At 41.8% G+C, this 23,682-nt stretch overlaps 1 protein-coding gene across 11 annotated transcripts in view; it reads left to right on the top strand.

The window, feature by feature from the left end:
• FNBP1 (formin binding protein 1) overlaps positions 1 to 23,682 on the top strand; it is a 143,521-nt gene that overhangs the window by 32,881 nt on the left and 86,958 nt on the right. For all 11 annotated transcript variants that reach the window (XM_036854780.1, XM_036854777.1, XM_036854771.1 and 8 more), the window contains exon 2: positions 11,495 to 11,610. In XM_036854780.1, coding sequence (XP_036710675.1) covers positions 11,495 to 11,610 — 116 coding nt within the window. The remainder of the gene's footprint in view (positions 1 to 11,494; positions 11,611 to 23,682) is intronic.

Raw genomic sequence — 23,682 nt, 5'->3', positions numbered from 1 at the left:
GACCAAGTCAAGTTAAGAAGAGGAGGAGTTTAATAAACTTTTGTTTGTTTGTTTGTTTTTAAAGCTTTGGGTTTATTTATTTATTTATTTATTTATGGCTGTGTTGGGTCTTCGTTTCTGTGCGAGGGCTTTCTCTAGTTGCGGCAAGTGGGGGCCACTCTTCATCGCGGTGCGCGGGCCTCTCACTATCGCGGCCTCTCTTGTTGCGGAGCGCAGGCTCAGTAGTTGTGGCTTACGGGCCCAGTTGCTCCGCGGCATGTGGGATCCTCCCAGACCAGGGCTCGAACCCGTGTCCCCTGCATCGGCAGGCAGACTCTCAACCACTGCGCCACCAGGGAAGCCCAGAGGAGGAGTTTAATAGGGAGGATAATCTTTCTCAGGAGCCACCTGTAGATATCCCATACACCTGACTAGCCAGGGTGATGTCACATGTTCATGTCCTAGTTGCAAGGGAGATGGGAAAAGAGACCTTGTATCAGGAGAGGTGCTCGACCCACAGAATGGGGGGCAGGCAACTGCTTCGTTGCCAGCAAGGAGGGTCTGTTCCAAGGGATATCTTACAGAACCAGGGGCTGGAAGAACAGGCCAGTCTCCCAAAGGACTTGAGTCAGCCAGTGGAAAGCTCGCCATACACCCATTTTGAATGCCCAGAGTAATGCTGTCTGGCATCTCTGCTTTATTCTCCATCTCTGCAGGCTCACGTTTTTTTTTCTCTAACTTAGCATGCACAGGGACAATTTTCACCTCTTACGTCCAGCACCTATTTTCAGAGACTTTCTGATGGGTCCAATCTAGCCTGTCATGTGGGTTCTTTGGGTCAGACACTGGGTTGTGGCAGTGGGATTGAGACTTGGTATCCCCTGTCTTGGAAAGGGACAGCCTGTTTTTGCTTAACCTTCTTTACTTAAAATTGGAAGTGAGTAAATTGCTAAATGTTCAGATAATCTTTTTCATTGATGTTAACTAAGTTTCTGGTGCCAGGGCTTAAAAAATTTTTTCCCTGTGATATTTCTATAATATTTTGCCCAACGCCCCACACACACCTGGAAATATTTTTATAGAGTTTAGAAATAAGTCAGACTTTTAAAATCTGGCTTTTCCTTTTCATTAAAAATTTAGCTTATGTACTTTGCTCTTCCTTAGTCTTTGGACTGCCTTCAAAGTTCTTCCTGGTATTTAGAGTGTGGTTTCCTCCTCCTTCCCTCCCTCTTTTCTTCTGCCCTTGTGTTGGTCTTGAACATGCTTCCTGGAGGAGAGAATCACCCGTGGAGGACAGTGTGGGATGTTTGAGAGGTACAGTGAGTTCTCCAGGGCACAGAGGAATGCTGGACAGCTGGAGGAGGGGAAGGGGACTGAACTCTTGCACCTGCTGATGGAGTGGGCTCGGGAAAGGAACCAGTTCATATTTAGACAACCTTCAGTGTTCCAAGCTGATGCACAGAAACCAGGAAATGAATGAGGAGATTCCGTGCCAGGTTGAAGCCAGACAGTAACGATTCTGGGTGTTTGTGTTACAGATGTTCATCTTACAGTCATGAGTTGACTAAGCAAAGCCCCTCTTGTGTGCTGTCACAATGAGACAGAGCGTTTTTTCTTATGAAGAACAAGATTTTGTTCTCTGACTAGTTTCTATCTTCAATTAGCATTGATTCAGCCCACTACGTACAAGCTAGACCCAGCTTTCTGAACCTAGTTTTTATAGCTTCATCGTCCTTTTTTTTCTTTCTTCCTTCCTTCCTTCCTTTCTTTCTTTGAAGTATAGTTGATTTACAGTGTTGTGTTTCAGGTGTACAGCAAAGTGAATCAGTTGTACATGTACATATATCCACTCTTTTTTAGATTCTTTTCCCATATACATCATTATGGAGTATTGAGTAGAGTTCCTGTGCTATACAGTAGGTCCTTGTTGTTTATCTACTTTATATACAGTAGTGTGTATCTGTTAATCCAAAACTCCCTAATTTATCCCTCCCCCCTGCACCCATCATCCTTAATTCTTTGCCTCGTCTGCTTAAGATATTTGATAATGCCTATCTGGAAAAATACTGTTAAAAATATCATTTACAAAGTTAGTGGGTTGGCTTGTTTTTTTTTTTAATGAAAGAAAGTAAGCGCTATTTGAAATGTGTTTTCCTTAAAATCTTATCCTTTGCAGTCTCTTTCACTCAGTCTGTTTGGGGGAGTTACAGATGTTTGTTTGTTGCTTTTACTGTATCCAAAGGAACAGAGATGGGGGTGGAAAGTGACTAAGGTGTTCTAAGAACATTGACATAGGCCGGAAACTCATTGTGGCTTCTTTTCTTTTTTTTTTTTTAATAAATTTATTTATTTATTTATTTTTGGATGTGTTGGGTCTTAGTTTCTGTGCAAGGGCTTTCTCCAGTTGCGGCGAGCGGGGGCCACTCTTCATCGCGGTGCTCAGGCCTCTCACTATCGCAGCCTCTCTTGTTGCGGAGCACAGGCTCCAGACGCGCAGGCTCAGTGGTTGTGGCTCACGGGCCTAGCCGCTCCGCGGCATGTGGGATCTTCCCGGACCGGGTCACGAACCCGTGTCCCCTGCATTGGCAGGCGGATTCCTAACCACTGCGCCACCAGGGAAGCCCCTCATTGTGGCTTCTTAAAGGAATACGTTCCATAGCAATTTCCCCTCCAAATCTCATCTGCTTGGACTCTGGTAGAGTCAAAATTCTGGTGCTTTTTCTCCATGTTATAGTTGTCACCTTCTCTTTTCACTTCAGGATGCAATGTGAAATCGCATCACATTTGGCTGAGGGCACCCCACATTCATTAGCCCCAAGTCTTCTGCTTTCTGGGGCCTCTCATTTGTTGTACATCCAACATTAGCCTCTTTATTGCCCTTTTTACACAATATAATTATCGTTAGAAAAATTCCAAAATGCAGCTTTTCACGTTCTGTGCGCCTTTCCACATTCTTCATGTCGCTAACTTCATCCATATGCTGTTGCCTCAAACTTCAGCTAAAGTTTTTTTTTTTTGACTCATACATGTATTTTCATCTTGTGTTTGTTTATGTTCTTACCTCTCATGTTTCCAATGCAATGGCTGGAAAGAACCGTGAACATGGACTAATTCTTTAGTCTTTTCATTTTCACAACAGAAAGAGTGTTCAATGGTGACTCGTTACAGCAAATATACCTAAATTTGTATACCTATTTTTATGACATGTTGTAGACTTGCTTTTTAAAAAGATTCTGAGTTCAGGAAAACCTTTCATTTTGCGTGCATTCCCTTCCTAATTAAAATCCATTGTACTAACTTGACTGTCCAGCCATGACCCTATGATATCAGAGCCCCTATTTTGTCAATTATGTCACAGGCTCTTGCTTGAGTAGGCATTTTCAACCCAAGGAGCACACCACACTAATTCACAGGACCCGTTTCAGAATCAGCAGATGTATTGTGTATATGGTTTGACAGAATCTGCCTCTACTTGTATTGCCAAAACACAAGGGTTTCTGGCTGCTTGAAAGAAACACTCTAATGCTGCCTTTCACATTTTATCTACTGTGGTCAAACATTGAAGTCACTTTGGGTAATGGTTTTTCATCACTTTTAAGGTTTGACAACTTTTATGTTGAACCTATATTTGGGGGTATTTCTGCTTTTAATTTAATGTATGAGAACAAGTCTTCTTTTGTCCGTGAAAATGAATTGAAGTCTTTGTTAAACATTCAAGAAATAGAATTGCAGGTGGTATTTTGGATGACACATTTTTGTTTATTAAGTTTTTAAAAATTAATTAATTAATTAATTTGGCTGCGTCGGGTCTTAGTTGCAGCACATGCGATCTTCACTGCGACGCACGGGCTTCTTGCTAGTTGTGGTGCGCGGGCTCCGGAGTGTGCAGGCTCAGTAGTTGTGGCGCGAGGGCTTAGTTGCCCCGCGGCATGTGGGATCTTCGTTCCCCTACCAGGGATCGGACCACGTCCCTTGCATCGGAAGGTGGATTCTTAACCACTGGACCACCAGGGAGGTCCCTTGTTTATAAAGTTTTATAAAACGTTTTTTGTTTCTGTAGATGCAGCCACTTGACTATTCAGACTCAAATGGATTTTTTTAAAACATTTTTTTAAATTGATTTATTTGGTTGCACCAGGTCTTAGTTGCAGCACGTGGGCTCCTTAGTTGTGGCATGCGAACTCTTAGTTGCGGCATGCATATGGGATCTCGTTCCCTGACCAGGGATTGAACCTGAGGCCCCTGCATTGGGAGTGTGGAGTCTTATCCACTGACTGCACCACCACGGAAGTCCCTAAAAACACTTTAAATGGAGGTTTTGTTACATTTACTGAGGATAAATCTATACCTTCTGACACTCTTATTTTTTAATTTTTATTTTATATTGAAGTATAGTTGATTAACAATGTTGTGTTAGTTTCAGGTGTACAGCAAAGTGATTCAGTTATACATATACCTGTATCTATTCTTTTTCAAATTCCTTCTGACACTCTTCCCTCAAAGAGAAGAGGAAGCCAACACCAGTAATTGCATTCCAAGCGATTCTGTTGAAATGGAGCCATTTAAGGTCTGCCGCTTTATAAAGTGCCCAAGTCCTTAGGAAAGTGGATTTTTATAGAATTAGAGTATCCTAACATGGTGGTTTGATAGCACAGATGGAAGTGCCCCAGTGATATGGCGGGGATAGTTCCCTTCCCTGAGTAATTAACTTGCAGAGGGACGGATTTAAGTGGAGGAGAGCTACCCTCAGTATACCCTTCCTCTGAGTCTGAGCCATTTACACAGAGGCAACTTTAGCAACTTAGTTTCTTACTAGATTGGCTTTTTCCAGAGATTTTGAATGTATCTGTTTAGCATACTTTATTTATTTGGTTGTGCTGGGTCTTAGTTGCAGCAGGCGGGCTCCTTAGTTGTGGCAGGCGGGCTCCTTAGTTGTGGCATGCATGTGGGATCCAGTTCCCTGACCAGGGATCGAACCCGGGTCCCCTGCATTGGGAGCGCAGAGTCTTAACCACTGTGCCACCAGGGAAGTCCCTAGAATACTTTTTGATTACAGGAAGTATCGTGTTAAAAATTGACCTACACTTTGGAGAAAACTTCCTTGTGGCTGATTTGGGTCTCCTCATCTTAAAGTAAATAGCTTTTGTGCATGTAGTTCCTGTGTTAATTCTTTTGCATCATTTGAAAAAAAAATCAGATTTCAGAAGTCTTCCTAAATAACCAAGAATAATCATTGTATGCTGACCTAGAGAGACCAGTCTCAACCCTGACTGATGGGTTTATATTGTAGGTATATGGGAAGGCAAAATTTGTTTGTATTCAGCTTCATGATTTTTAAAAAAAATAAATTTATTTATTTTTTTATTTTGGCTGCATTGGGTCTTCGTTGCTGCACGTGGGCTTTCTCTAGTTGCGGTGAGCAGGGGCTACTCTTCATTGCAGTGCAAGGGCTTCTCTTTGTGGTGGTTCCCTTGTTGCTGAGCACGGGCTCTAGGCACGTGGGCTTCAGTAGTTGTGGTGCATGGGCTTAGTTGCTCCGTGGCATGTGGGATCTTCCTGGACCAGGGATCTAACCGGTGTCCCCTGCACTGGCAGGCGGATTCTTAACCACTGCGCCACCAGGGAAGTCCCAGCTTCATGATTTTTTAGAAACTGATGAAGATACAATGAGCCAAACAAATGCCAGAGTTCATGCTTATTTCGGTTCAGTCTTCAGTGTATAAAGGAGCTTAATCACAGTCTAGGACAGAAAACCACAGCTGAAAAATAATTGTAAAATACAGCAATCGTATATTGATTAATACAATTGCAACTTTCCTCATTTGTCTCTTGAGCTTACTCAGTCCCTTATAGCTGAAAGCTCCTGGCAGGAGCCTTTGGCTGGTTGGAATTCAGGGAGCAATGAGAATTCAAGAGGAGGCTCTGGGGGAGAGGGGAGATTCTGGAAAGGTACCTGTCAGGTTGTAACCAGCTACTTGGATGCGTCCATTTGCAGTCCTTTTGGCAATTTTGGAGTTATTTGTTGAGTGTAAATATAGTATGCTCTTATAAATTAAACATTTTCCATTAGGTCATACATTATCTGACTTTCTTCATCTTTGGCAATATGAAGCTTTCAAGTAGAAATTTTAGAGTATGTGTCATATGACAGTGGTTCCTAAAGTGTGGTCCCCGGACCTCTGGAGGTTCCAGAAACCCTCTCATGGAGTCCATGCAGTCAAAACTATTTTCATAATGATACTAAGACATTGTCTTTTTCACTGTGTTGGCATTTGTACTGATGGTGCAAAAGCAGTGTTGGTAAGATGGCTGGTGCCTTAGCAGGAATCAGGGCGGTGGCTCCAAATTGTAGTAGAAGTTAACTGAGTTCTTCACCATTAGTTGTTAAAAAAATAAATCGGTTTTGTTTTTAAATGTCCTTGATGAAACAGTAAAGATTATTAATTTTATTAAATCTCAACCTTTGAATATACATCATACATCTTTTTAATAGTGTGTGTGACAAGACAGACAGGAAGTATGCTTAAACCAAAATACTTAAGTGATTGTTTTGAGCTGGTCTAGCTGCTTTTATCATAGGACACCGTTTTTACTTCAAAGAACGATCGACAGACAAACTCTTGGGCATTTGGCAGACATTTTCTCAAAAATGAATGAAGTGAGCCTGTCACCTCAAGGAAACAACTGACAACATTTGTTGCCAATGATAAAATTCCAGCTTTTAAGTGGAAATTAGAATTTTGGAAAATGTGTACATGGCACTGTGAGCTTGACAGTTTCCACATATTTAAAGACTCATCAGATAAGATAGGTAGTGAAATAAACATGGAATTTTAAAATATTTTATACTGAAATGTGTCAACACTTGGAAGATCTGCATATATCAGTGAAATAATATTTTCCAAATGACCAATGCATAATGCAGTCATGCGTAGGTAAAAGATCCATTCAAAGTGCAAGATAGACTAGTGCATTTTATTGTAACCAGTATGAAAAATTCATTGCCATGGTTTCAGATTTCACATTGCAGCTAGCCTTTAAGAAACTACTATTTGTTGAGTTTGGGTGTGGTGTCAAATAAGAACATCTGCAATTACCTAGGAAAGGCATTGAAATACTCCTCCATTTTCTAACTACATATCTGTGTGAAGTTGTATTTTTTTTAAATTATTTATTTATTTATTTTATTTATGGCTGTGTTGGGTCTTCGTTTCTGTGCGAGGGCTTTCTCTAGTTGTGGCAAGCGGGGGCCACTCTTCATCGCGGTGCGCGGGCCTCTCACTATCGCGGCCTCTCTTGTTGCGGAGCACAGGCTCCAGACGCGCAGGCTCAGTAATTGTGGCTCACGGGCCCAGTTGCTCCGCGGCATGTGGGATCTTCCCAGACCAGGGCTCGAACCCGTGTCCCCTGCATTGGCAGGCAGATTCTCAACCACTGCGCCACCAGGGAAGCCCCGAAGTTGTATTTTTTGATGTACTTCCACCAAAGTAAAGACTCATAACAGACTAAATGTAAAAGAATATGAGAATCCAGCTGTCTTCTATTAAACCAGACATTAAAGAGATTTACAGAAATGTAAAACAGTGCCATTCTTCTCATTTTGTTTTGTTTTGTTTTGGAAAGTAAAGTTCCTAAAAATTAAAAAAAAATATATGCTAGTTACATTAATATGTAATGGATTTATTATTGTCTTTTTAAGTGAATTGATAGGTATTTTAAAAATCTTTTAGTTTTTAATTTCTGATAGAGTAAATATTGATAGCTATAAACCATGTAAACAAAAGCTCTTTGGGGTCCTCAACGATTTGTTTTTAAATTTATTTATTTATTTATTTATGGCTGCGTTGGGTCTTCGTTGCTGTGCGCGGTCTCTAGTTGCGGCGAGCGGGGGCTACTCTTTGTTGTGTTGCGCGGGCTTCTCATTGTGGTGGCCTCTCTTGTTGCGGAGCACGGGCTCTGGACACACGGGCTTCAGTAGTTGTGGCTTGTGGGCTCAGTAGTTGTGGTGTGTGGGCTCTAGAGCACAGGCTCACTAGTTGTGGCGCACGGGCTTAGTTGCCCTGCGGCATGTGGGATCTTCCTGAACCAGGGCTCGAACCCATGTCCCCTGCATTGGCAGGCGAATTCTTAACCACTGCGCCACCAGGGAAGCCCTCCTCAACGATTTTTAAGAGGGCAAAGGAGTCTTCAAAACTGTCATCATGTGACATTAAACAGGAAGGGATGCATTTCTCTCTCTCTCTTTCTCTCCCTCTCCATCCCTCCCTCCCTCCCTGTCTTTAATTGAGGTATAATTCACAGATAATGGAAAGGACTCATTTTTGATAATGGTACCATCCCCAAAGTAGCAAAGGCTATTTTTAAAAACACCACCTAAAATATTTGCTTACAAAAGAGTCTTTTTAAGATTTGGAGTTTTTTTTCCATTAAGTTTTCCACATTTTAGTCAAGAATGTAAGTGGGTTGATTAGTTTTTCATCTGTTTTGAATTTTCTCGTAGCTGCTGTCAAGAAAGTCCATGTTGTGGCCATCCATGTGACAGCAGCAGTAGAGCCTGGCATCACTGGAGATGTTTTAATGTAGCATAAAAAAGAACTATGCTATATTCACAAGCAAGTACTAGTTTATTTGTTACTGAGTCAGGTTTTTTATTATTAAGATCTTCTATCTCACTTGGACCCTGTTATTTTAGTAAGTGCTTTATTATAGCTTGCAGAATGTTCTTGAATACAGATAACTTTATTGAAAACATATTGTTGGTTTGAGGCCCGTAATTTTTAAGGTGGACTCAATTCAAATGTAGATTTTTTAAAAAAGTGTTTTGATCTCAAAAGCTGTTGCTTTATATTATACATATTAGGGCTAAAAAGAATTGCAAAGTAATATAATAAGGAAAAATATGAACTTAGGTTGTTAGCAGGACAAGGGTGAAATCTAAGAGCAGACTATCTTAGTAAGTCTTCAAGGAAACATCTATAAACATCTATAGATGTTTATAACATCTATAAACATCTATAACTGCTAAAAACAGTAAGGCTCTGGAGATAGGAAATTATACAGAGAGAGGGCTCTCAAATGGAGGGAGGTGTGTGAAAAGGAATTTTAAATAAATAAGGTCAATATGAAACTATATTAACAAAGGGTTACCGATTAGCAGAGAGCTTTAAAGAAGCCTTCTCTAAATAACTAGGAATGATTGTAATCATTACTTGAACTGTTTGTATATTTGCGCTCTCAAGTAGTTTAAAGAGATCTACAGTCTTGTTTACACTATAAATTTGCCTGACAACCCTTGACCTTATAGGTAACATAAATAAATAACATTCTTGAGCAGTGTTTCTTTTTTTTTTTTTTTAAAGATTAGGTTGAAATAGTATGGAATATTTTCTTAGACCAGTGACATTTTCCAGGAAAGGATTGAATTTTTTTTTATTATTTTATTTATTTAATTAATTTATTTATTTATTTATTTATTCATTTTTGGCTGTGTTGGGTCTTCGTTTCTGTGCGAGGGCTTTCTCCAGTTGCGGCGAGCGGGGGCCACTCTTCATCGCGGTGCGCGGGCCTCTCACTATCGCGGCCTCTCTTGTTGGGAGCACAGGCTCCAGACGCGCAGGCTCAGTAGTTGTGGCTCACGGGCCTAGACGCTCCGCGGCATGTGGGATCTTCCCGGACCAGGGCACGAACCCGTGTCCCCTGCATTGGCAGGCGGATTCTTAACCACTGCGCCACCAGGGAAGCCCCAAGGGTTTCTCAAGTTTGAGAAAAAAGTGTCTTGACTCTGCCACCCTGCTGCTCCAGGTCAAGTATATGGAACGTTTTCTCATGTTACAGTTTGCACTGCTTTGAATGGAAAATAGAATCAAAGCACAATGATAGGTTTAAAATTGAAGACGCTGGATCTAAAAAATAAGCTGAAGGGCAATGCCGAGTGTATATTGTAAGATTGTATACGCCTGGGATAGGGTTACATGGTGGCTTTATGTGTTTGTATTTGACTTGGCACTTTTCCATTTTACATGATCCTCACGACCGATTTCTCAAATTAGGCGGGGATTCTATCTTCATCTTGTAGGCGGATGACTAAAACCTTGAGATGTTCCGTGGCCTTTCTCTGCGAAGTCCCAGAGCTGGGGCTAGAACCTCATCCGCTATTGCTGTTACCTCTTATGAGCAGACTTTCACCTTTGCAAATTCCTCTTCCCCAATGTTGTGCTAACACCCTCTTCACCTTCGTAGGTCTTTCCGGGCTCTCCTCCCTGGGCTTGGCCCTCTTTATGAATTCAGTGCAGAGCTGCAGCCGACTCTGGGGTTCTGATCCTTGGCTATTGTTTCAGATCTACCAGCTCCCTGGCCTCCGTCCTTGAGCCCTGAATACATCTGTGTTTCCAACTCTCTTCTGGACATGTCAGTCCCTGACTCCACATGTCACTTCACCCCAAACTGCTGCCCCTCCGCCTGTGTACTCACAGGAAGCAGAACCAAGGAGTCGCCCTAGAATCCTCCCCTCTCCTGCATATCCCTTCCAGCCTCCCCATCGGATCAGTCACGAAGACTAGCTGATTCTTTGTTCATGGTCTATAAAATCCTCCCCTCTGCTCCCAGTTTCTCTGCTTTGGACTATTGAACAGTCCCCTGACATCCAGCTCCTGGTGATGCTAAACATATCTCTGGTTGTGCCACTCCGTTTGCGAGCCCTTCAGTGGCTCACTTGTGCCCACCAGGGAGTCTAGACACCTTAACTCGGCATTCAAGGCCCTGGGTGATCAGGCCGGGACCCTGTAGTTCCGTCACCCACCACCACTCATTCCCTTGCGCCCTACCCCCACCTTGAGCTCCAGCAGGACCGGTCCCCCTGATTCCTGGGCCTCTCCCTGCCTTTGCATTACGGGTGGCTGGAATACCTACCCGCTCTCTTCCAGACTAGGAATCTTGAGGCAGCCTGTACATCGTGGCTATAATTCTCTTCTTTCTTGTTCCCCAGCCCCTAGCACCATTCCTGGCAAATAGAGTAGGCTTGATGCATGGTTGAATGTTGGAATGAAGTCCGCATGAGTCATTTGTTTGAAGAAAGCAGTATTTTGTAACTCTTCTCCCTGCCATTTCCTTGTCCCAAATTTCAGTGAGCTTATCCTGAATGCTAACTCAGAGATAACAGTTAAGGTGCTAATAGTGTGACTGAGTTGACACGGGAGTGTGTTTCATCTCTCAGTTTTTGGTATCTGCAGAAGACACTTTGCTTTGCACTAGGACATTAAATACATCCAAACACCATGTTTCTAACAGGAATAGGGGACGTGAACAGAGGGGTCAGAGTTCAATATCTCAGGCAGTTTTCAAACCAAATTTGGTAATGTTGATTTAAAATTGCTCAGCGAAAAAGCACCCGAGTACAATCATGGAAAATGTTAGAACTGCTTTCTACGTACTGATTTATTGTTGAGAGAATTGTTCACTGAAGTTACGTTAATCACAGAGAAAGATTACAAGCTCTCCCTTTGTTTTTTATTAACAGGATCAATTTGACAACTTAGAAAAACACACACAGTGGGGAATTGATATTCTTGAGAAATACATCAAATTTGTAAAGGAAAGGACAGAGATTGAACTCAGCTATGCAAAGCAACTCAGGTAAGTTGATATTGAGAAAGTTTGTTAACTGCAGAATGGATGTAAAGATAATTTATATCCTCATTTTATACTGTAAATGTATAATCCTTTAAATATTTATTTTCCCCTTTCATGTAAGCTTTTATTTCAGTAGAAACAATTTTTTTTTTTAATATTGAAAATTATTTTTTAGAGGACAGTAAACATAAAAACCAAGTTATTGCTTTTAGGCTCTGTTTCTTTTTTTTTTTAATTTTTAAATTTAATTTTATTTATTTTTTTATACAGCAGGTTCTTATTAGTCATCAGTTTTATACACAGCAGTGTATACATGTCAATCCCAATCGCCCAATTCAGCACACCACCATCCCCACACCCCCCGTGGCTTTCCCCCCTTGGTGTCCATACATTTGTTCTCTACATCTGTGTCTCAATTTCTGTGCTGCAAACCGGTTCATCTGTACCATTTTTCTAGGTTCCACATACATGCGTTAATATACGATATTTGTTTTTCGCTTTCTGACTTACTTCACTCTGTATGACAGTCTCTAGATCCACCCACATTTCTACAAATGACTCAATTTCGTTCCTTTTTATGGCTGAGTAATATTCCATTGTATATATGTACCACATCTTCTTTATCCATTCATCTGTCGACGGGCATTTAGGTTGCTTCCATGACCTGGCTATTGTAAATAGTGCTGCAATGAACATTGGGGTGCATGTGTCTCTTTGAATTATGGTTTTCTCTGGGTATATGCCCAGTAGTGGGATTGCTGGATCATATGGTAATTCTATTTTTAGTTTTTTAAGGAACCTCCATACTTTTCTCCATAGGGGCTGTATCAATTTACATTCCCACCAACAGTGCAAGAGGGTTCCCTTTTCTCCACACCCTCTCCAGCGTTTGTTGTTTGTAGATTTTCTGATGATGCCCATTCTAACTGGTGTGAGGTGATACCTCATTGTAGTTTTGATTTGCATTTCTCTAATAATTAGTGATGTTGAGCAGCTTTTCATGTGCTTCTTGGCCATCTGTATGTCTTCTTTGGATAAATGTCCATTTAGGTTTTCTGCCCATTTTTGGATTGGGTTGTTTGTTTCTTTAATATTGAGCTGCATGAGCTGTTTATATATTTTGGAGATTAATCCTTTGTCCGTTGATTCGTTTGCAAATACTTTCTCCCGTTCTGAGGGTTGTCTTTTCAACTTGTTTATGGTTTCCTTTGCTGTGCAAAAGCTTTTAAGTTTCATTAGGTCTCATTTGTTTATTTTTGTTTTTATTTCCATTACTCTTGGAGGTGGATCAAAAAAGATCTTGCTGTGATTTATGTCAAGAGTGTTCTTCCTATGTTTTCCTCTAAGAGTTTTATAGTGTCTGGTCTTACATTTAGGTCTCAAATCCATTTTGAGTTTATTTTTGTGTATGGTGTTAGGGAGTGTTCTAATTTCATTCTTTTACATGTAGCTGTCCAGTTTTCCCAGCACCACTTATTGAAGAGACTGTCTTGTCTCCATTGTATATCCTTGCCTCCTTTGTCATAGATTAGTTGACCGTAGGTGTGTGGGTTTATCTCTGGGCTTTCCATCTTGTTCCATTGACCTATGTTTCTGTTTTTGTGCCAGTACCATATTGTCTTGATTACTGTAGCTTTGTAGTATAATCTGAAGTCAGGGAGTCTGATTCTTCCAGCTCCGTTTTCTTCCCTCAAGACTGCTTTGGCTATTCGGGGTCTTTTGTGTCTCCATACACATTTTAAGATTTTTTGTTCTAGTTCTGTAAAAAATGCCATTGGTAATTTGATAGGGGTTGCCTTGAATCTGTAGATTGCTTTGGGTAGTATAGTCATTTTCACAGTATTGATTCTTCCAATCCAAGAACATGGTATATCTCTCCATCTGCTGGTATCATCTTTAATTTCTTTCATCAGTGTCTTATAGTTTTCTGCATACAGGTCTTTTGTCTCCCTAGGTAGGTTTATTCCTAGGTATTTTATTCTTTTTGTTGCAATAGTAAATGGGAGTGTTTCCTTAATTTCTCTTTCAGATTTTTCGTCATTAGTGGATAGGAATGCAAAAGATTTCTGTGCATTAATTTTGTACCCTGCAACTTTACCAAATTCATTGATTAGCTCTAGTAGTTTTCTGGTGGTATTTTTAGGATTCTCTATGTATAGTATCATGTCATCTGCAAACAGTGACGGTTTTACTTCTTTTCCAATTTGTATTCCTTTTATTTCTTTTTCTTCTCTGATTGCCGTGGCTAGGAGTTCCAAAACTATGTTGAATAATAGTGGTGAGAGTGGACATCCTTGTCTCGTTCCTGATCTTAGAGGAAATGCTTTCAGTTTTTCACCATTGAGAATGTTGTTTGCTGTGGGTTTGTCGTCTGTGGCCTTTATTATGTTGAGGTAGGTTCCCTCTATGCTCACTTTCTGGAGAGTTTTTATCATAAATGGGTGTTGAATTTTGTCAAAAGCTTTTTCTGCATCTATTGAGATGATCATATGGTTTTTATTCTTCAATTTGTTAATATGGTGTATCACATTGATTGATTTGCCTATATTGAAGAATCTGTACATCCCTGGGATAAATCCCACTTGATCATGGTATATGATCCTTTTAATGTGTTGTTGGATTCTGTTTGCTAGTATTTTGTTGAGGATTTTTGCATCTATATTCATGAGTGATATTGGTCTGTAATTTTCTTTTTTTGTAGCATCTTTGTCTGGTTTTGGTATCAGGGTGATGGTGGCCTCATAGAATGAGTTTGGGAGTGTTCCTTCCTCTGCAATTTTTTGGAAGAGTTTGAGAAGGATCGATGTTAGCTCTTCTCTAAATGTTTGATAGAATTCACCTGTGAAGCCATCTGGTCCTGGACTTTTGTTTGTTGGAAGATTTTTTTTTTTTTTTTTTTTTAATTAATTTATTTATTTATTTTGGCTGTGTTGGGTCTTCGTTTCTGTGTGAGGGCTTTCTCTAGTTGAGGCAAGCGGGGGCCACTCTTCATCGCGGTGCGCGGGCCTCTCACTATAGCGGCCTCTCTTGTTGCGGAGCACAGGCTCCAGACGCGCAGGCTCAGTAGCCGTGGCTCACGGGCCCAGCCGCTCCGCGGCACGTGGGATCCTCCCAGACCAGGGCTCGAACCCGCGTCCCCTGCATTGGCAGGCAGATTCTCAACCACTGCGCCACTGGGGAAGCCCTGTTGGAAGATTTTTAATCACAGGTTCAATTTCATTCCTTGTGATTGGTCTGTTCATATTTTCTATTTCTTCCTGGTTTAGTCTTGGAAGGTTATACCTTTCTAAGAATTTGTCCATTTCTTCCAGGTTGTCCATTTTATTGGCATAGAGTTGCTTGTAGTAGTCTCTTAGGATGCTTTGTATTTCTGCAGTGTCTGTTGTAACTTCTCCTTTTTCATTTCTAATTTTATTGATTTGAGTCCTCTCCCTCTTTTTCTTGATGAGTCTGGCTAATGGTTTATCAGTTTTGTTTATCTTCTCAAAGAACGAGCTTTTAGTTTTATTGATCTTTGCTGTTGTTTTCTTTGTTTCTATTTCATTTATTTCTGCTCTGATCTTTATGATTTCTTTCCTTCTGCTAACTTTGGGTTTTGTTTGTTCTTCTTTCTCCAGTTCCTTTAGGTGTAAGGTTAGATTGTTTATTTGAGATTTTTCTTGTTTCTTGAGGTAGGCTTGTATAGCTATACACTTCCCCCTTAGAACTGCTTTTGCTGCATCCCACAGGTTTTGGATCGTCGTATTTTCATTGTCATTTGTCTCTAGGTATTTTTTGATTTCTTCAGTGATCTCTTGATTATTTAGTAACGTATTGTTTAGCCTCCATGTGTTTGTGTTTTTTACGTTTTTTCCCCTGCAATTCATTTCTAATCTCATAGAGTTGTGGTCAGAAAACATGCTTGATATGATTTCAGTTTTCTTAAATTTACTGAGGCTTGATTTGTGACCCAAGATGTGATCTATCCTGGAGAATGTTCTGTGCACACTTGAGAAGAAAGTGTAATCTGCTGTTTTTGGATGGACTGTCCTATAAATATCAATTAAATCTATCTGGTCTATTGTGTCATTTAAAGCTTCTGTTTCCTTATTTATTTTCCTTTTGGATGATCTGTCCATTGGTGTAAGTGAGGTGTTAAAGTCCCCCACTATTATTGTGTTACTGCCGATTTCCTCTTTTATAGCTGTTAGCAGTTGCCTTATGTATTGAGGTGCTCCTATGTTGGGTGCATATATATTTATAATTGTTATATCTTCTTCTTGGGTTGATCCCTTGATCATTATGTAGTGTCCTTCCTTGTCTCTTGTAACATTCTTTATTTTAAAGTCTATTTTATCTGATATGAGTATAGCTACTCCAGCTTTCTTTTGATTTCCATTTGCATGGAATATCTTTTTCTATCCCCTCACTTTCAGTCTGTATGTGTCCCTAGGTCTGAAGTGGGTCTCTTGTAGACAGCATATATATGGGTCTTGTTTTTGTATCCATTCAGCAAGCCTGTGTCTTTTGGTTGGAGCATTTAATCCATTCACGTTTAAGGTAATTATCGATATGTATGTTCCTATGACCATTTTCTTAACTGTTTTGGGTTTGTTTTTGTAGGTCCTTTTCTTCTCTTGTGTTTCCCACTTAGAAAAGTTCCTTTAGCATTTGTTGTAGAGCTGGTTTGGTGGTGCTGAATTCTCTTAGCTTTTGCTTGTCTGTAAAGCTTTTGATTTCTCCATCGAATCTGAATGAGAGCCTTGCTGGATAGAGTAATCTTGGTTGTAGTTTCTTCCCTTTCATCACTTTAAGTATGTCGTGCCATTCCCTTCTGGCTTGTAGAGTTTCTGCTGAGAAATCAGTTGTTAACCTTATGGGAGTTCCCTTGTATGTTATTTGTCGTTTTTCCCTTGCTGCTTTCAATAATTTTTCTTTTTCTTTAATTTTTGCCAATTTGATTACTGTGTGTCTTGGCGTGTTTCTCCTTGGGTTTATCCTGCCTGGGACTCTCTGCGCTTCTTGGACTTGGGTGGCTATTTCCTTTCCCATGTTAGGGAAGTTTTCGACTATAATCTCCTCAAATATTTTCTCGGGTCCTTTCTCTCTCTCTTCTCCTTCTCGGACCCCTATAATGCGAATGTTGGTGCATTTAATGTTGTCCCAGAGGTCTTTTAGGCTGTCTTCATTTCTTTTCATTCTTTTTTCTTTATTCTGTTCCGCAGCAGTGAATTCCACCATTCTGTCTTCCAGGTCACTTATCCGTTCTTCTGCCTCAGTTATTCTGCTATTAATTCCTTCTAGTGTATTTTCATTTCAGTTATTGTATAGTTCATCTCTGTGTGTTTGTTCTTTAATTCTTCTAGGTCTTTGTTAAACATTTCTTGCATCTTCTCGATCTTTGCCTCCATTCTTTTTCCGAAGTCCTGGATCATCTTCACTATCATTATTCCGAATTCTTTTTCTGGAAGGTTGCCTATGTCCACTTCATTTAGTTGTTTTTCTGGGGTTTTATCTTGTTCCTTAATCTGTTACATTGCCCTCTGCCTTTTCATCTTGTCTGTCTTTCTGTGAATGTGGTTTTTGTTTCACAGGCTGCAGGATTGTAGTTCTTCTTGCTTCTGCTGTCTGACCTCTAGGCTCTGTTTCTTAAAAGGATTCTGCTGAATTTTGGAGCACCTTTTTTTTTTTCCCCAGAAAACTTTTTAAAGATATAATATATATACAGAAAAGTGCACAGATCATAAATGTAAAGCCCCAGAAATTTTCATAGTGAATACCACTATGTGACCAGCACCCAGGTCAAGAAACAGGAAATTACCAGCCTCAGAGGCCCCCCATCGCCCCAGCCCTTTCCAGTTCATCCCCCTCCCCCCATGGTTGACCACTTTCCTGATCTCTGACAGCTTGGATTAGTCTTGCTTACTTTTGAACCTTATGCAAATGTAATCATTTATTATGCACTGTTTGTATTTGGCTTCCTTTGTTCCTCATTATGTCTATGAGATTCATTTGTGTTGTTGCATGTGGTGGTGATTTTCTTTTGATTGCTGTTTAGTATTTTGGTATATGGATGTATCACAGTTTGTCCAGTCTACTGTCACTAGGCTATTGCTTGTTTCCAGTTGGGGGATATAAAGTATATACCCAGGAGTGGAATTCCTGGGTCATAGGCTTTGTGTATGTTTAGCTTTCGTAGATGGAGTCAAACAATTTTCCAGACAGTTTGTCTGATTCACGATCCCTCCAGCAGTGTGTGAGAGGTCCTGTGGAGGCCTTTCTTTATTTATTATTTATTTTTGGCTGTGTTGGGTCTTCGTTTCTGTGTGAGGGCTTTCTCTATTTGTGGCAAGCGGGGGCCACTCTTCATCGCGATGCGCGGACTTCTCACTATCGTGGCCTCTCTTGTTGCAGAGCACAGGCTCCAGACGCGCAGGCTCAGTAGTTGTGGCTTACGGGCCTGGTTGCTCCGCGGCATGTGGGATCTTCCCAGACCAGGGCTCAAACCCGTGTCCCCTGCATTGGCAGGCAGATTCTCAACCACTGCGCCACCAGGGAAGCCCGAGGCCTTTCTTATAACAATTCAACAATGATGAAATTATCCAAGAAAGTTGTGTTTTTATATAAAATGTTTAAAAGTGGCTGGTAGAACTAAGCTTGAACTTGAAGTGGCAAAATCTTTAATGATTTCTTTTTTAAAAAAATTTAATTATTTAATTATTTATTTATTTTTGGCTGCTTTGGGTCTTCGTTGCGGTGTGCGGGCTTCTCATTGCAGTGTCTTCTCTTGTTGAGGAGCACAGGCTATAGACACACGGGCTCTAGAGCACAGTTGCTCTGCGGCATGTGGGATCTTCCCAGACCAGGGCTTGAACCTGTGTCCCCTGCATTGGCAGGTGGATTCTTAACCACTGTGCTACCAGGGAAGTAAGTCCCTTTAATGATTTCTTGTTTGGCTGGTTTGCACAGACTGTGAAATGTCTAGATGACTTTTGGTTTAGAAATATTTCATTTTAATCCAAAGAGCATCTGGATAAGGTGTATGTCATGTATCTTTGAAAGAATGTGGCTTCACAGAGGGCTGTTGTTGTGGTTTGTAAATAAGCACCTAAGTGGTAGTACATATGGTATACTTTTATGGATGATAAGTTTTGTTTCCGTTGAGTAAATAAAATGTAAAACAGATTGCTCAATGAAATAATTTGTATAAATAATTTTATTTAATGTATTTAATAATAAATTTATTTAAGAATAATTTAATAATAAATAAATTATTCTTAAATTTGCTTAATAAGAATTTAATAAGTAAATTTTTTTTATAAATAACTTTTATTCCAGATGAATTTCTGGTGCCCTGTATGTGTATCAGCCTCATTAGCACTTTAAGGCTTTTAAAACTGAAAGTGTGAATGGAGAATGAGCTGCTTTGCTGATTATTTAAACATTGCGCTGTCATAAAATGTTGTCTTTCATGTGGAAATGGGTTACCTAACAGCTTTAGGCAAAGTAAGGTCTCACCTAATGGATTTCCCTATATTTGTTGTATTCTTTTTCTCTTAGCCTAGTCTCTTCTTTCCTGGTGCCTTATCCACTGTCTTGTTTTGCTTTGGAGGTTTGTCATGGGATGTCATTAAGTCGGTTCTCAGCAAATTTCTCCATCAGTTCTCTGTCATGAAGGGAAGGTGCTTTCTTTGTTTCCCTCTGGGAAGCACCTGGCTCCCTGCCCTTTCTCATCCCCCTCTATGAGGGAAGTGATGATTTAGGTAACAAAATTGGAGGCTATTGGAAAAGACTCCAAATCCCAATAATAGGTTTGGGATAACATTTAATAGCTCTCCATCGACCATTTTACCCTGTTCTGGATCATGTTTCATGACTTGAAATAGAGTAGCGGTATTACTGCTCTGATGGTAATCTCTTAGGAAGTCCTTTTCCTGAGATTTAAATGTTAACATCTGTTTCATCACATGCCTGCAAAGTATCTAAATTTGTGCTTATTGGGAGAAGTTGATAAAAAAAGATTATGAGTAATTGAAGACAATTCAAGACAATTACTAATCCTTTGGAGGTGTCTTCTAATTCTTTGGACTGAGATCTGGGCAGGGCCCTTGATGCTGATGAGTAATCATACTATCTGCCCTTTGTTGATTTGGTTTCCCACTTGCCTGCGTCTTTCAGAGCTTCCCTTTCCACAAACCCCCACACCTCCCTTCCCATCCTCACCACTTGCTTCCTACTTCACTGAGAAAATTGAAGCAGATAGAGGAAAACACCCTCAGACTCTCAGGCCCTGTGACCCATCTGTCAGCATCTGTTCCCACACCTCGATGCCCCCTCCTCTGATGCTCCTGGCAGAATCCAAGCCCTCCTCTTGCACACTAGATCTTCCCCCATCTCTCCGACTCCGGAGCTCTGTTCCCATTAGTTTTCCTCTGTCTCCTATGTTATCAAGGCTTTACTTTCTACTGGATTATTCCCATGGTCACAAGAATGTACCATTGTCTCCCATCATTAAAAAACAAACAAGAAAACAAAACTTTTCTTGAGCTCACTTCCCCCACCAGCTGCCACCATTTCTTTGCCTTCCTTTGCAGCAAACCTTCCCAACAGTGTCTCTCCAGTTTCCCTCCTCTCTCTATTAAGCTCACCTGCACCTCTGCACCAGAATGGCTCCTCGGGGCACCAGTGACCTTCATCCTGTCCCACCCAGTCGCCCGTCTTCAGTTCTCACCACCCTTGACCCCTGAGCATCTTTGAAGGGGTGGATGCTCCCTCCTCGAAACACTTTCCTCACTTGGCGTCTGAAACCCCAGTCTCTTGGCTTCCTTCCTATCTCACCAGAAGCCCTTCGGAAGCTCTGCTCAACCCCCTTCGCGGTTCCTCCTCTCCTTCTGCCACTTCACTCCGATGTGCCCCGGCACCCAGTTCTCTGTCACCTTCCCTTCTCTATTTATACTCTCCTGGTGATGGCTTTAAGTACGATCTTTACGGCAACAGATATGTCTCCAAGCTTGACCTCTGTCCTGAACTCCAGAAACAGGTTACTCAGAATCTCCATGTGGATGTCTGAAACAGAATATCCACTCAAAATCTGCATTTCCGGGGCTTCCCTGGTGGTGCAGTGGTTGGGAGCCCGCCTGCCAATGCAGGGGACATGGGTTCGAGCCCTGGTCCAGGAAGATCCCACATGCCGTGGAGCAGTTGGGCCCGTGCGCCACAACTACTGAGCCTGCGTGCCACAATTACTGAAGCCCACGCGCCTAGAGCCTGTGATCCACAACAAGAGAAGCCACCGCAATGAGAAGCCCGCGCACCGCAACGAAGAGTAGCCCCCACTCACCGCAACTAGAGAAAGCCCGCACGCAGCAACGAAGACCCAACGCAGCCAAAAACAAACAAAAAAAACCCAACAAAATCTGCATCTCCGCAGCCCGGCTCCCCCCAACTCCCCGGCTCGGCTGGAGGGCAGCTGCATCCTTCCTTGCTTGGGTCAAAAACTCCAGAGTCATCTTTGGCTTTTGTCTTTCTCCCACACTCCCCCGCCCCCGTCGGGAAGTCCTGGTACCTCTGCTTTCCAGATTGATCCAGGATCCCTGCCCTTCTTAGCACCTCCACTGCTGGCATTGTGGTCCAAGTCCCCATCACCTCTTACCTGGCTTATTATGAGTCTTCTAGCTGGTTTCTTATTCCTCCCTTGTTTCCTACTGTCCGTCTTTTCCACAAGACAGCCAGATCACAGTACTCCTCATTCAAAACACCAGCGTCTCCCCATTTCCCTCGAAGTAAATCGAAAATCCTTACGGTGGATGTCCTACAAAGCCCTACATGAACGGGTCTCTCTACCTCTCAGACATTATCTCTTTCTCTCTCTCCCTTCGTATCTCTGCTGTAACAGAATTGGCCTCCTTGCTGTATCTTGTACGTGCCAGGCATGCTCTCACCCCGGGATGCTGCATTAGCCTTTCATATAGATGTCACCTAGGGGTTCATCCCCCAGGATCCACGTGGCCAACTCCCTCACCTCCTTCAAGTCTTTGCTCAAATGTCACCTGCTCAGTGAGGGCCTCCCTGCCTCCCTGCTGGACTTTTCGGTTTTTCCAAAGCGCTGATAACTTTCTAACATTATGTAATTTTCTTATATATTGTGTTGTTCATTGTCTTCTGCTCCCTCCCTGCTAGAATATAAGCCTCTCAAGGGCAGGGCTCTTTGCGTTGTGTTCACTAATGAATCCCTGTAGTATGGAACAGTGCATAAAATAGGTGCTTAGTAAATAGTTGTAGAAAGAGTGAATCAACAGGGAACAGGTCTACAGTATTCGGTCAGCACTGCTTCAAGGAGAATTATGTGTTTGCACAGGCCTATGGGAGCTGATGAGGGTTTAAAAACAAACAGAACAACTAATAATGTGTCAACAGAGTTAGGGGGTGGGGGGGACTCTAGTGAACGAGACACAGGAAGTGCCTGAGCCTGAGGGACTCACCTTCTCACTATGGAGAAAAGACTGCATGCAAATAAGCAAGGCAGTAAATCACTTAAAGATAGCATTTATCACCCCGAATAAGTAAAACCAGTGATGCATTAGAGCATGATGGCAGGGCAAGGCTTACTTAGCCTGACTGGCCAGGGAAATCCATTGCTTGAGAACTGACAGACAAGGAGAAAGCAGGCATGCAAAAATCTGAGAGCAGTTCTTCCAGGCCAAGGAATCAGCGAGTGCAAAGGTCCTGAGGTGGGGACATGTTCAAGGAACGGAAAGACCAGTGTGACTGGAGCATATTCAACAAAGACTTGCTTAAAACATCAATATGATGTTGAAAAACCATCATGATCTCTTTGGGGAGTTGTCTGTCGTTAAATAATTTCTTGTCTGCATTAGAGGAAAAAAAACTCTAACAACTTATTTTAGACATGGAAGATGATAATTAGGGCTTTGATTTCTGTAGGTCAGTGGTTAACAAACTACTGGCCATGGCCATGGCCAAACCCATCACTGCCTGGTTTTATAAATAAAGTTTTATTGGAATACAGGTGCATCCATTCATTTATGTATTGTCCATGGCTGCTTTTGCAGCCCCATGACCATGAGGCTGCAAGTCTAAAATATTTACAGGTCTAAAATATTTACTGTCTGGCCCTTTATAAATTTGCTTTTATATATAAGCATCTACACATATATGTGCTTATATATAAGTTTGCTGACCCCTGCTATAGTTAATATCCATTCAAGGCAGCGTAGGGTCAAATTCTTAATATAATCTTTTTTTTAAAAAAAAGATTTATTTATTATATTTATTTTTGGCTGCGTCGGGTCTTAATTGCAGCACTCAGGATCTTCGTTGAGACATGCGGGATCTTTCATTGTGGTGCGTGGGCTTCTCTCTAGCTGTGACGTGTGGGTTTTCTCTTCTCTAGTTGTGGCGCTCAGGCTCCAGGGCATGTGTAATCTGTAGTTGTGGTGCGCAGGTTCTAGAGCACATGGGCTCTGTAGTTTGGGCTCACGGGCTCTAGTTGAGGTGCATGAGCTCAGTAGTTGTGGCACGGGAGCTTAGTTGCCCCGTGGCCTGTGGGATCTTAGTCCCCTGACCAGGGATTGAACCCACGTCCCCTGCATTGGAAGGCGGATTCTTTACCACTGGACCACCAGGAAAGTCCCAAATTCTTAATATAATCTTTTTCAAAATTCTTATTTTTTATTTATGGCTGCATTGGGTCTTCGTTGCTGCACGCAGGCTTTCTCTAGTGCGGCGAGTGGGGGCTACTCTTCATTGCGGTGCACGGGCTTCTCATTGCGGTGGCTTCTCTTGTTGTGGAGCACGGGCTCTAGGCGCGTGGGCTTCAGTAGTTGTGGTGCATGGGCTCAGTAGTTGTGGCTCATGGACTAGAGCGCAGGCTCAGTAGTTGTGGCACATGGGCCACAACTTAGTTGCTCCGTGGCATGTGGGATCTTCCCGGACCAGGGCTTGAACCTGTGTCCCCTACATTGGCAGGTGGCTTCTTAACCACTGCGCCACCAGGGAAGTCCCCTTAATATAATCTTAAAACATCTTACATGACCTATATAAGAGAACCAACTATTGTTGCTTGCCCCTTAGCAA

The sequence above is a fragment of the Balaenoptera musculus genome, chromosome 6 (assembly GCF_009873245.2).
Source record: "Balaenoptera musculus isolate JJ_BM4_2016_0621 chromosome 6, mBalMus1.pri.v3, whole genome shotgun sequence".
NCBI lineage: Eukaryota > Metazoa > Chordata > Mammalia > Artiodactyla > Balaenopteridae > Balaenoptera > Balaenoptera musculus.
The sequence above is the reverse complement of the archived record's forward strand: the minus strand, read 5'-3'. Positions and strand labels throughout refer to the sequence as shown.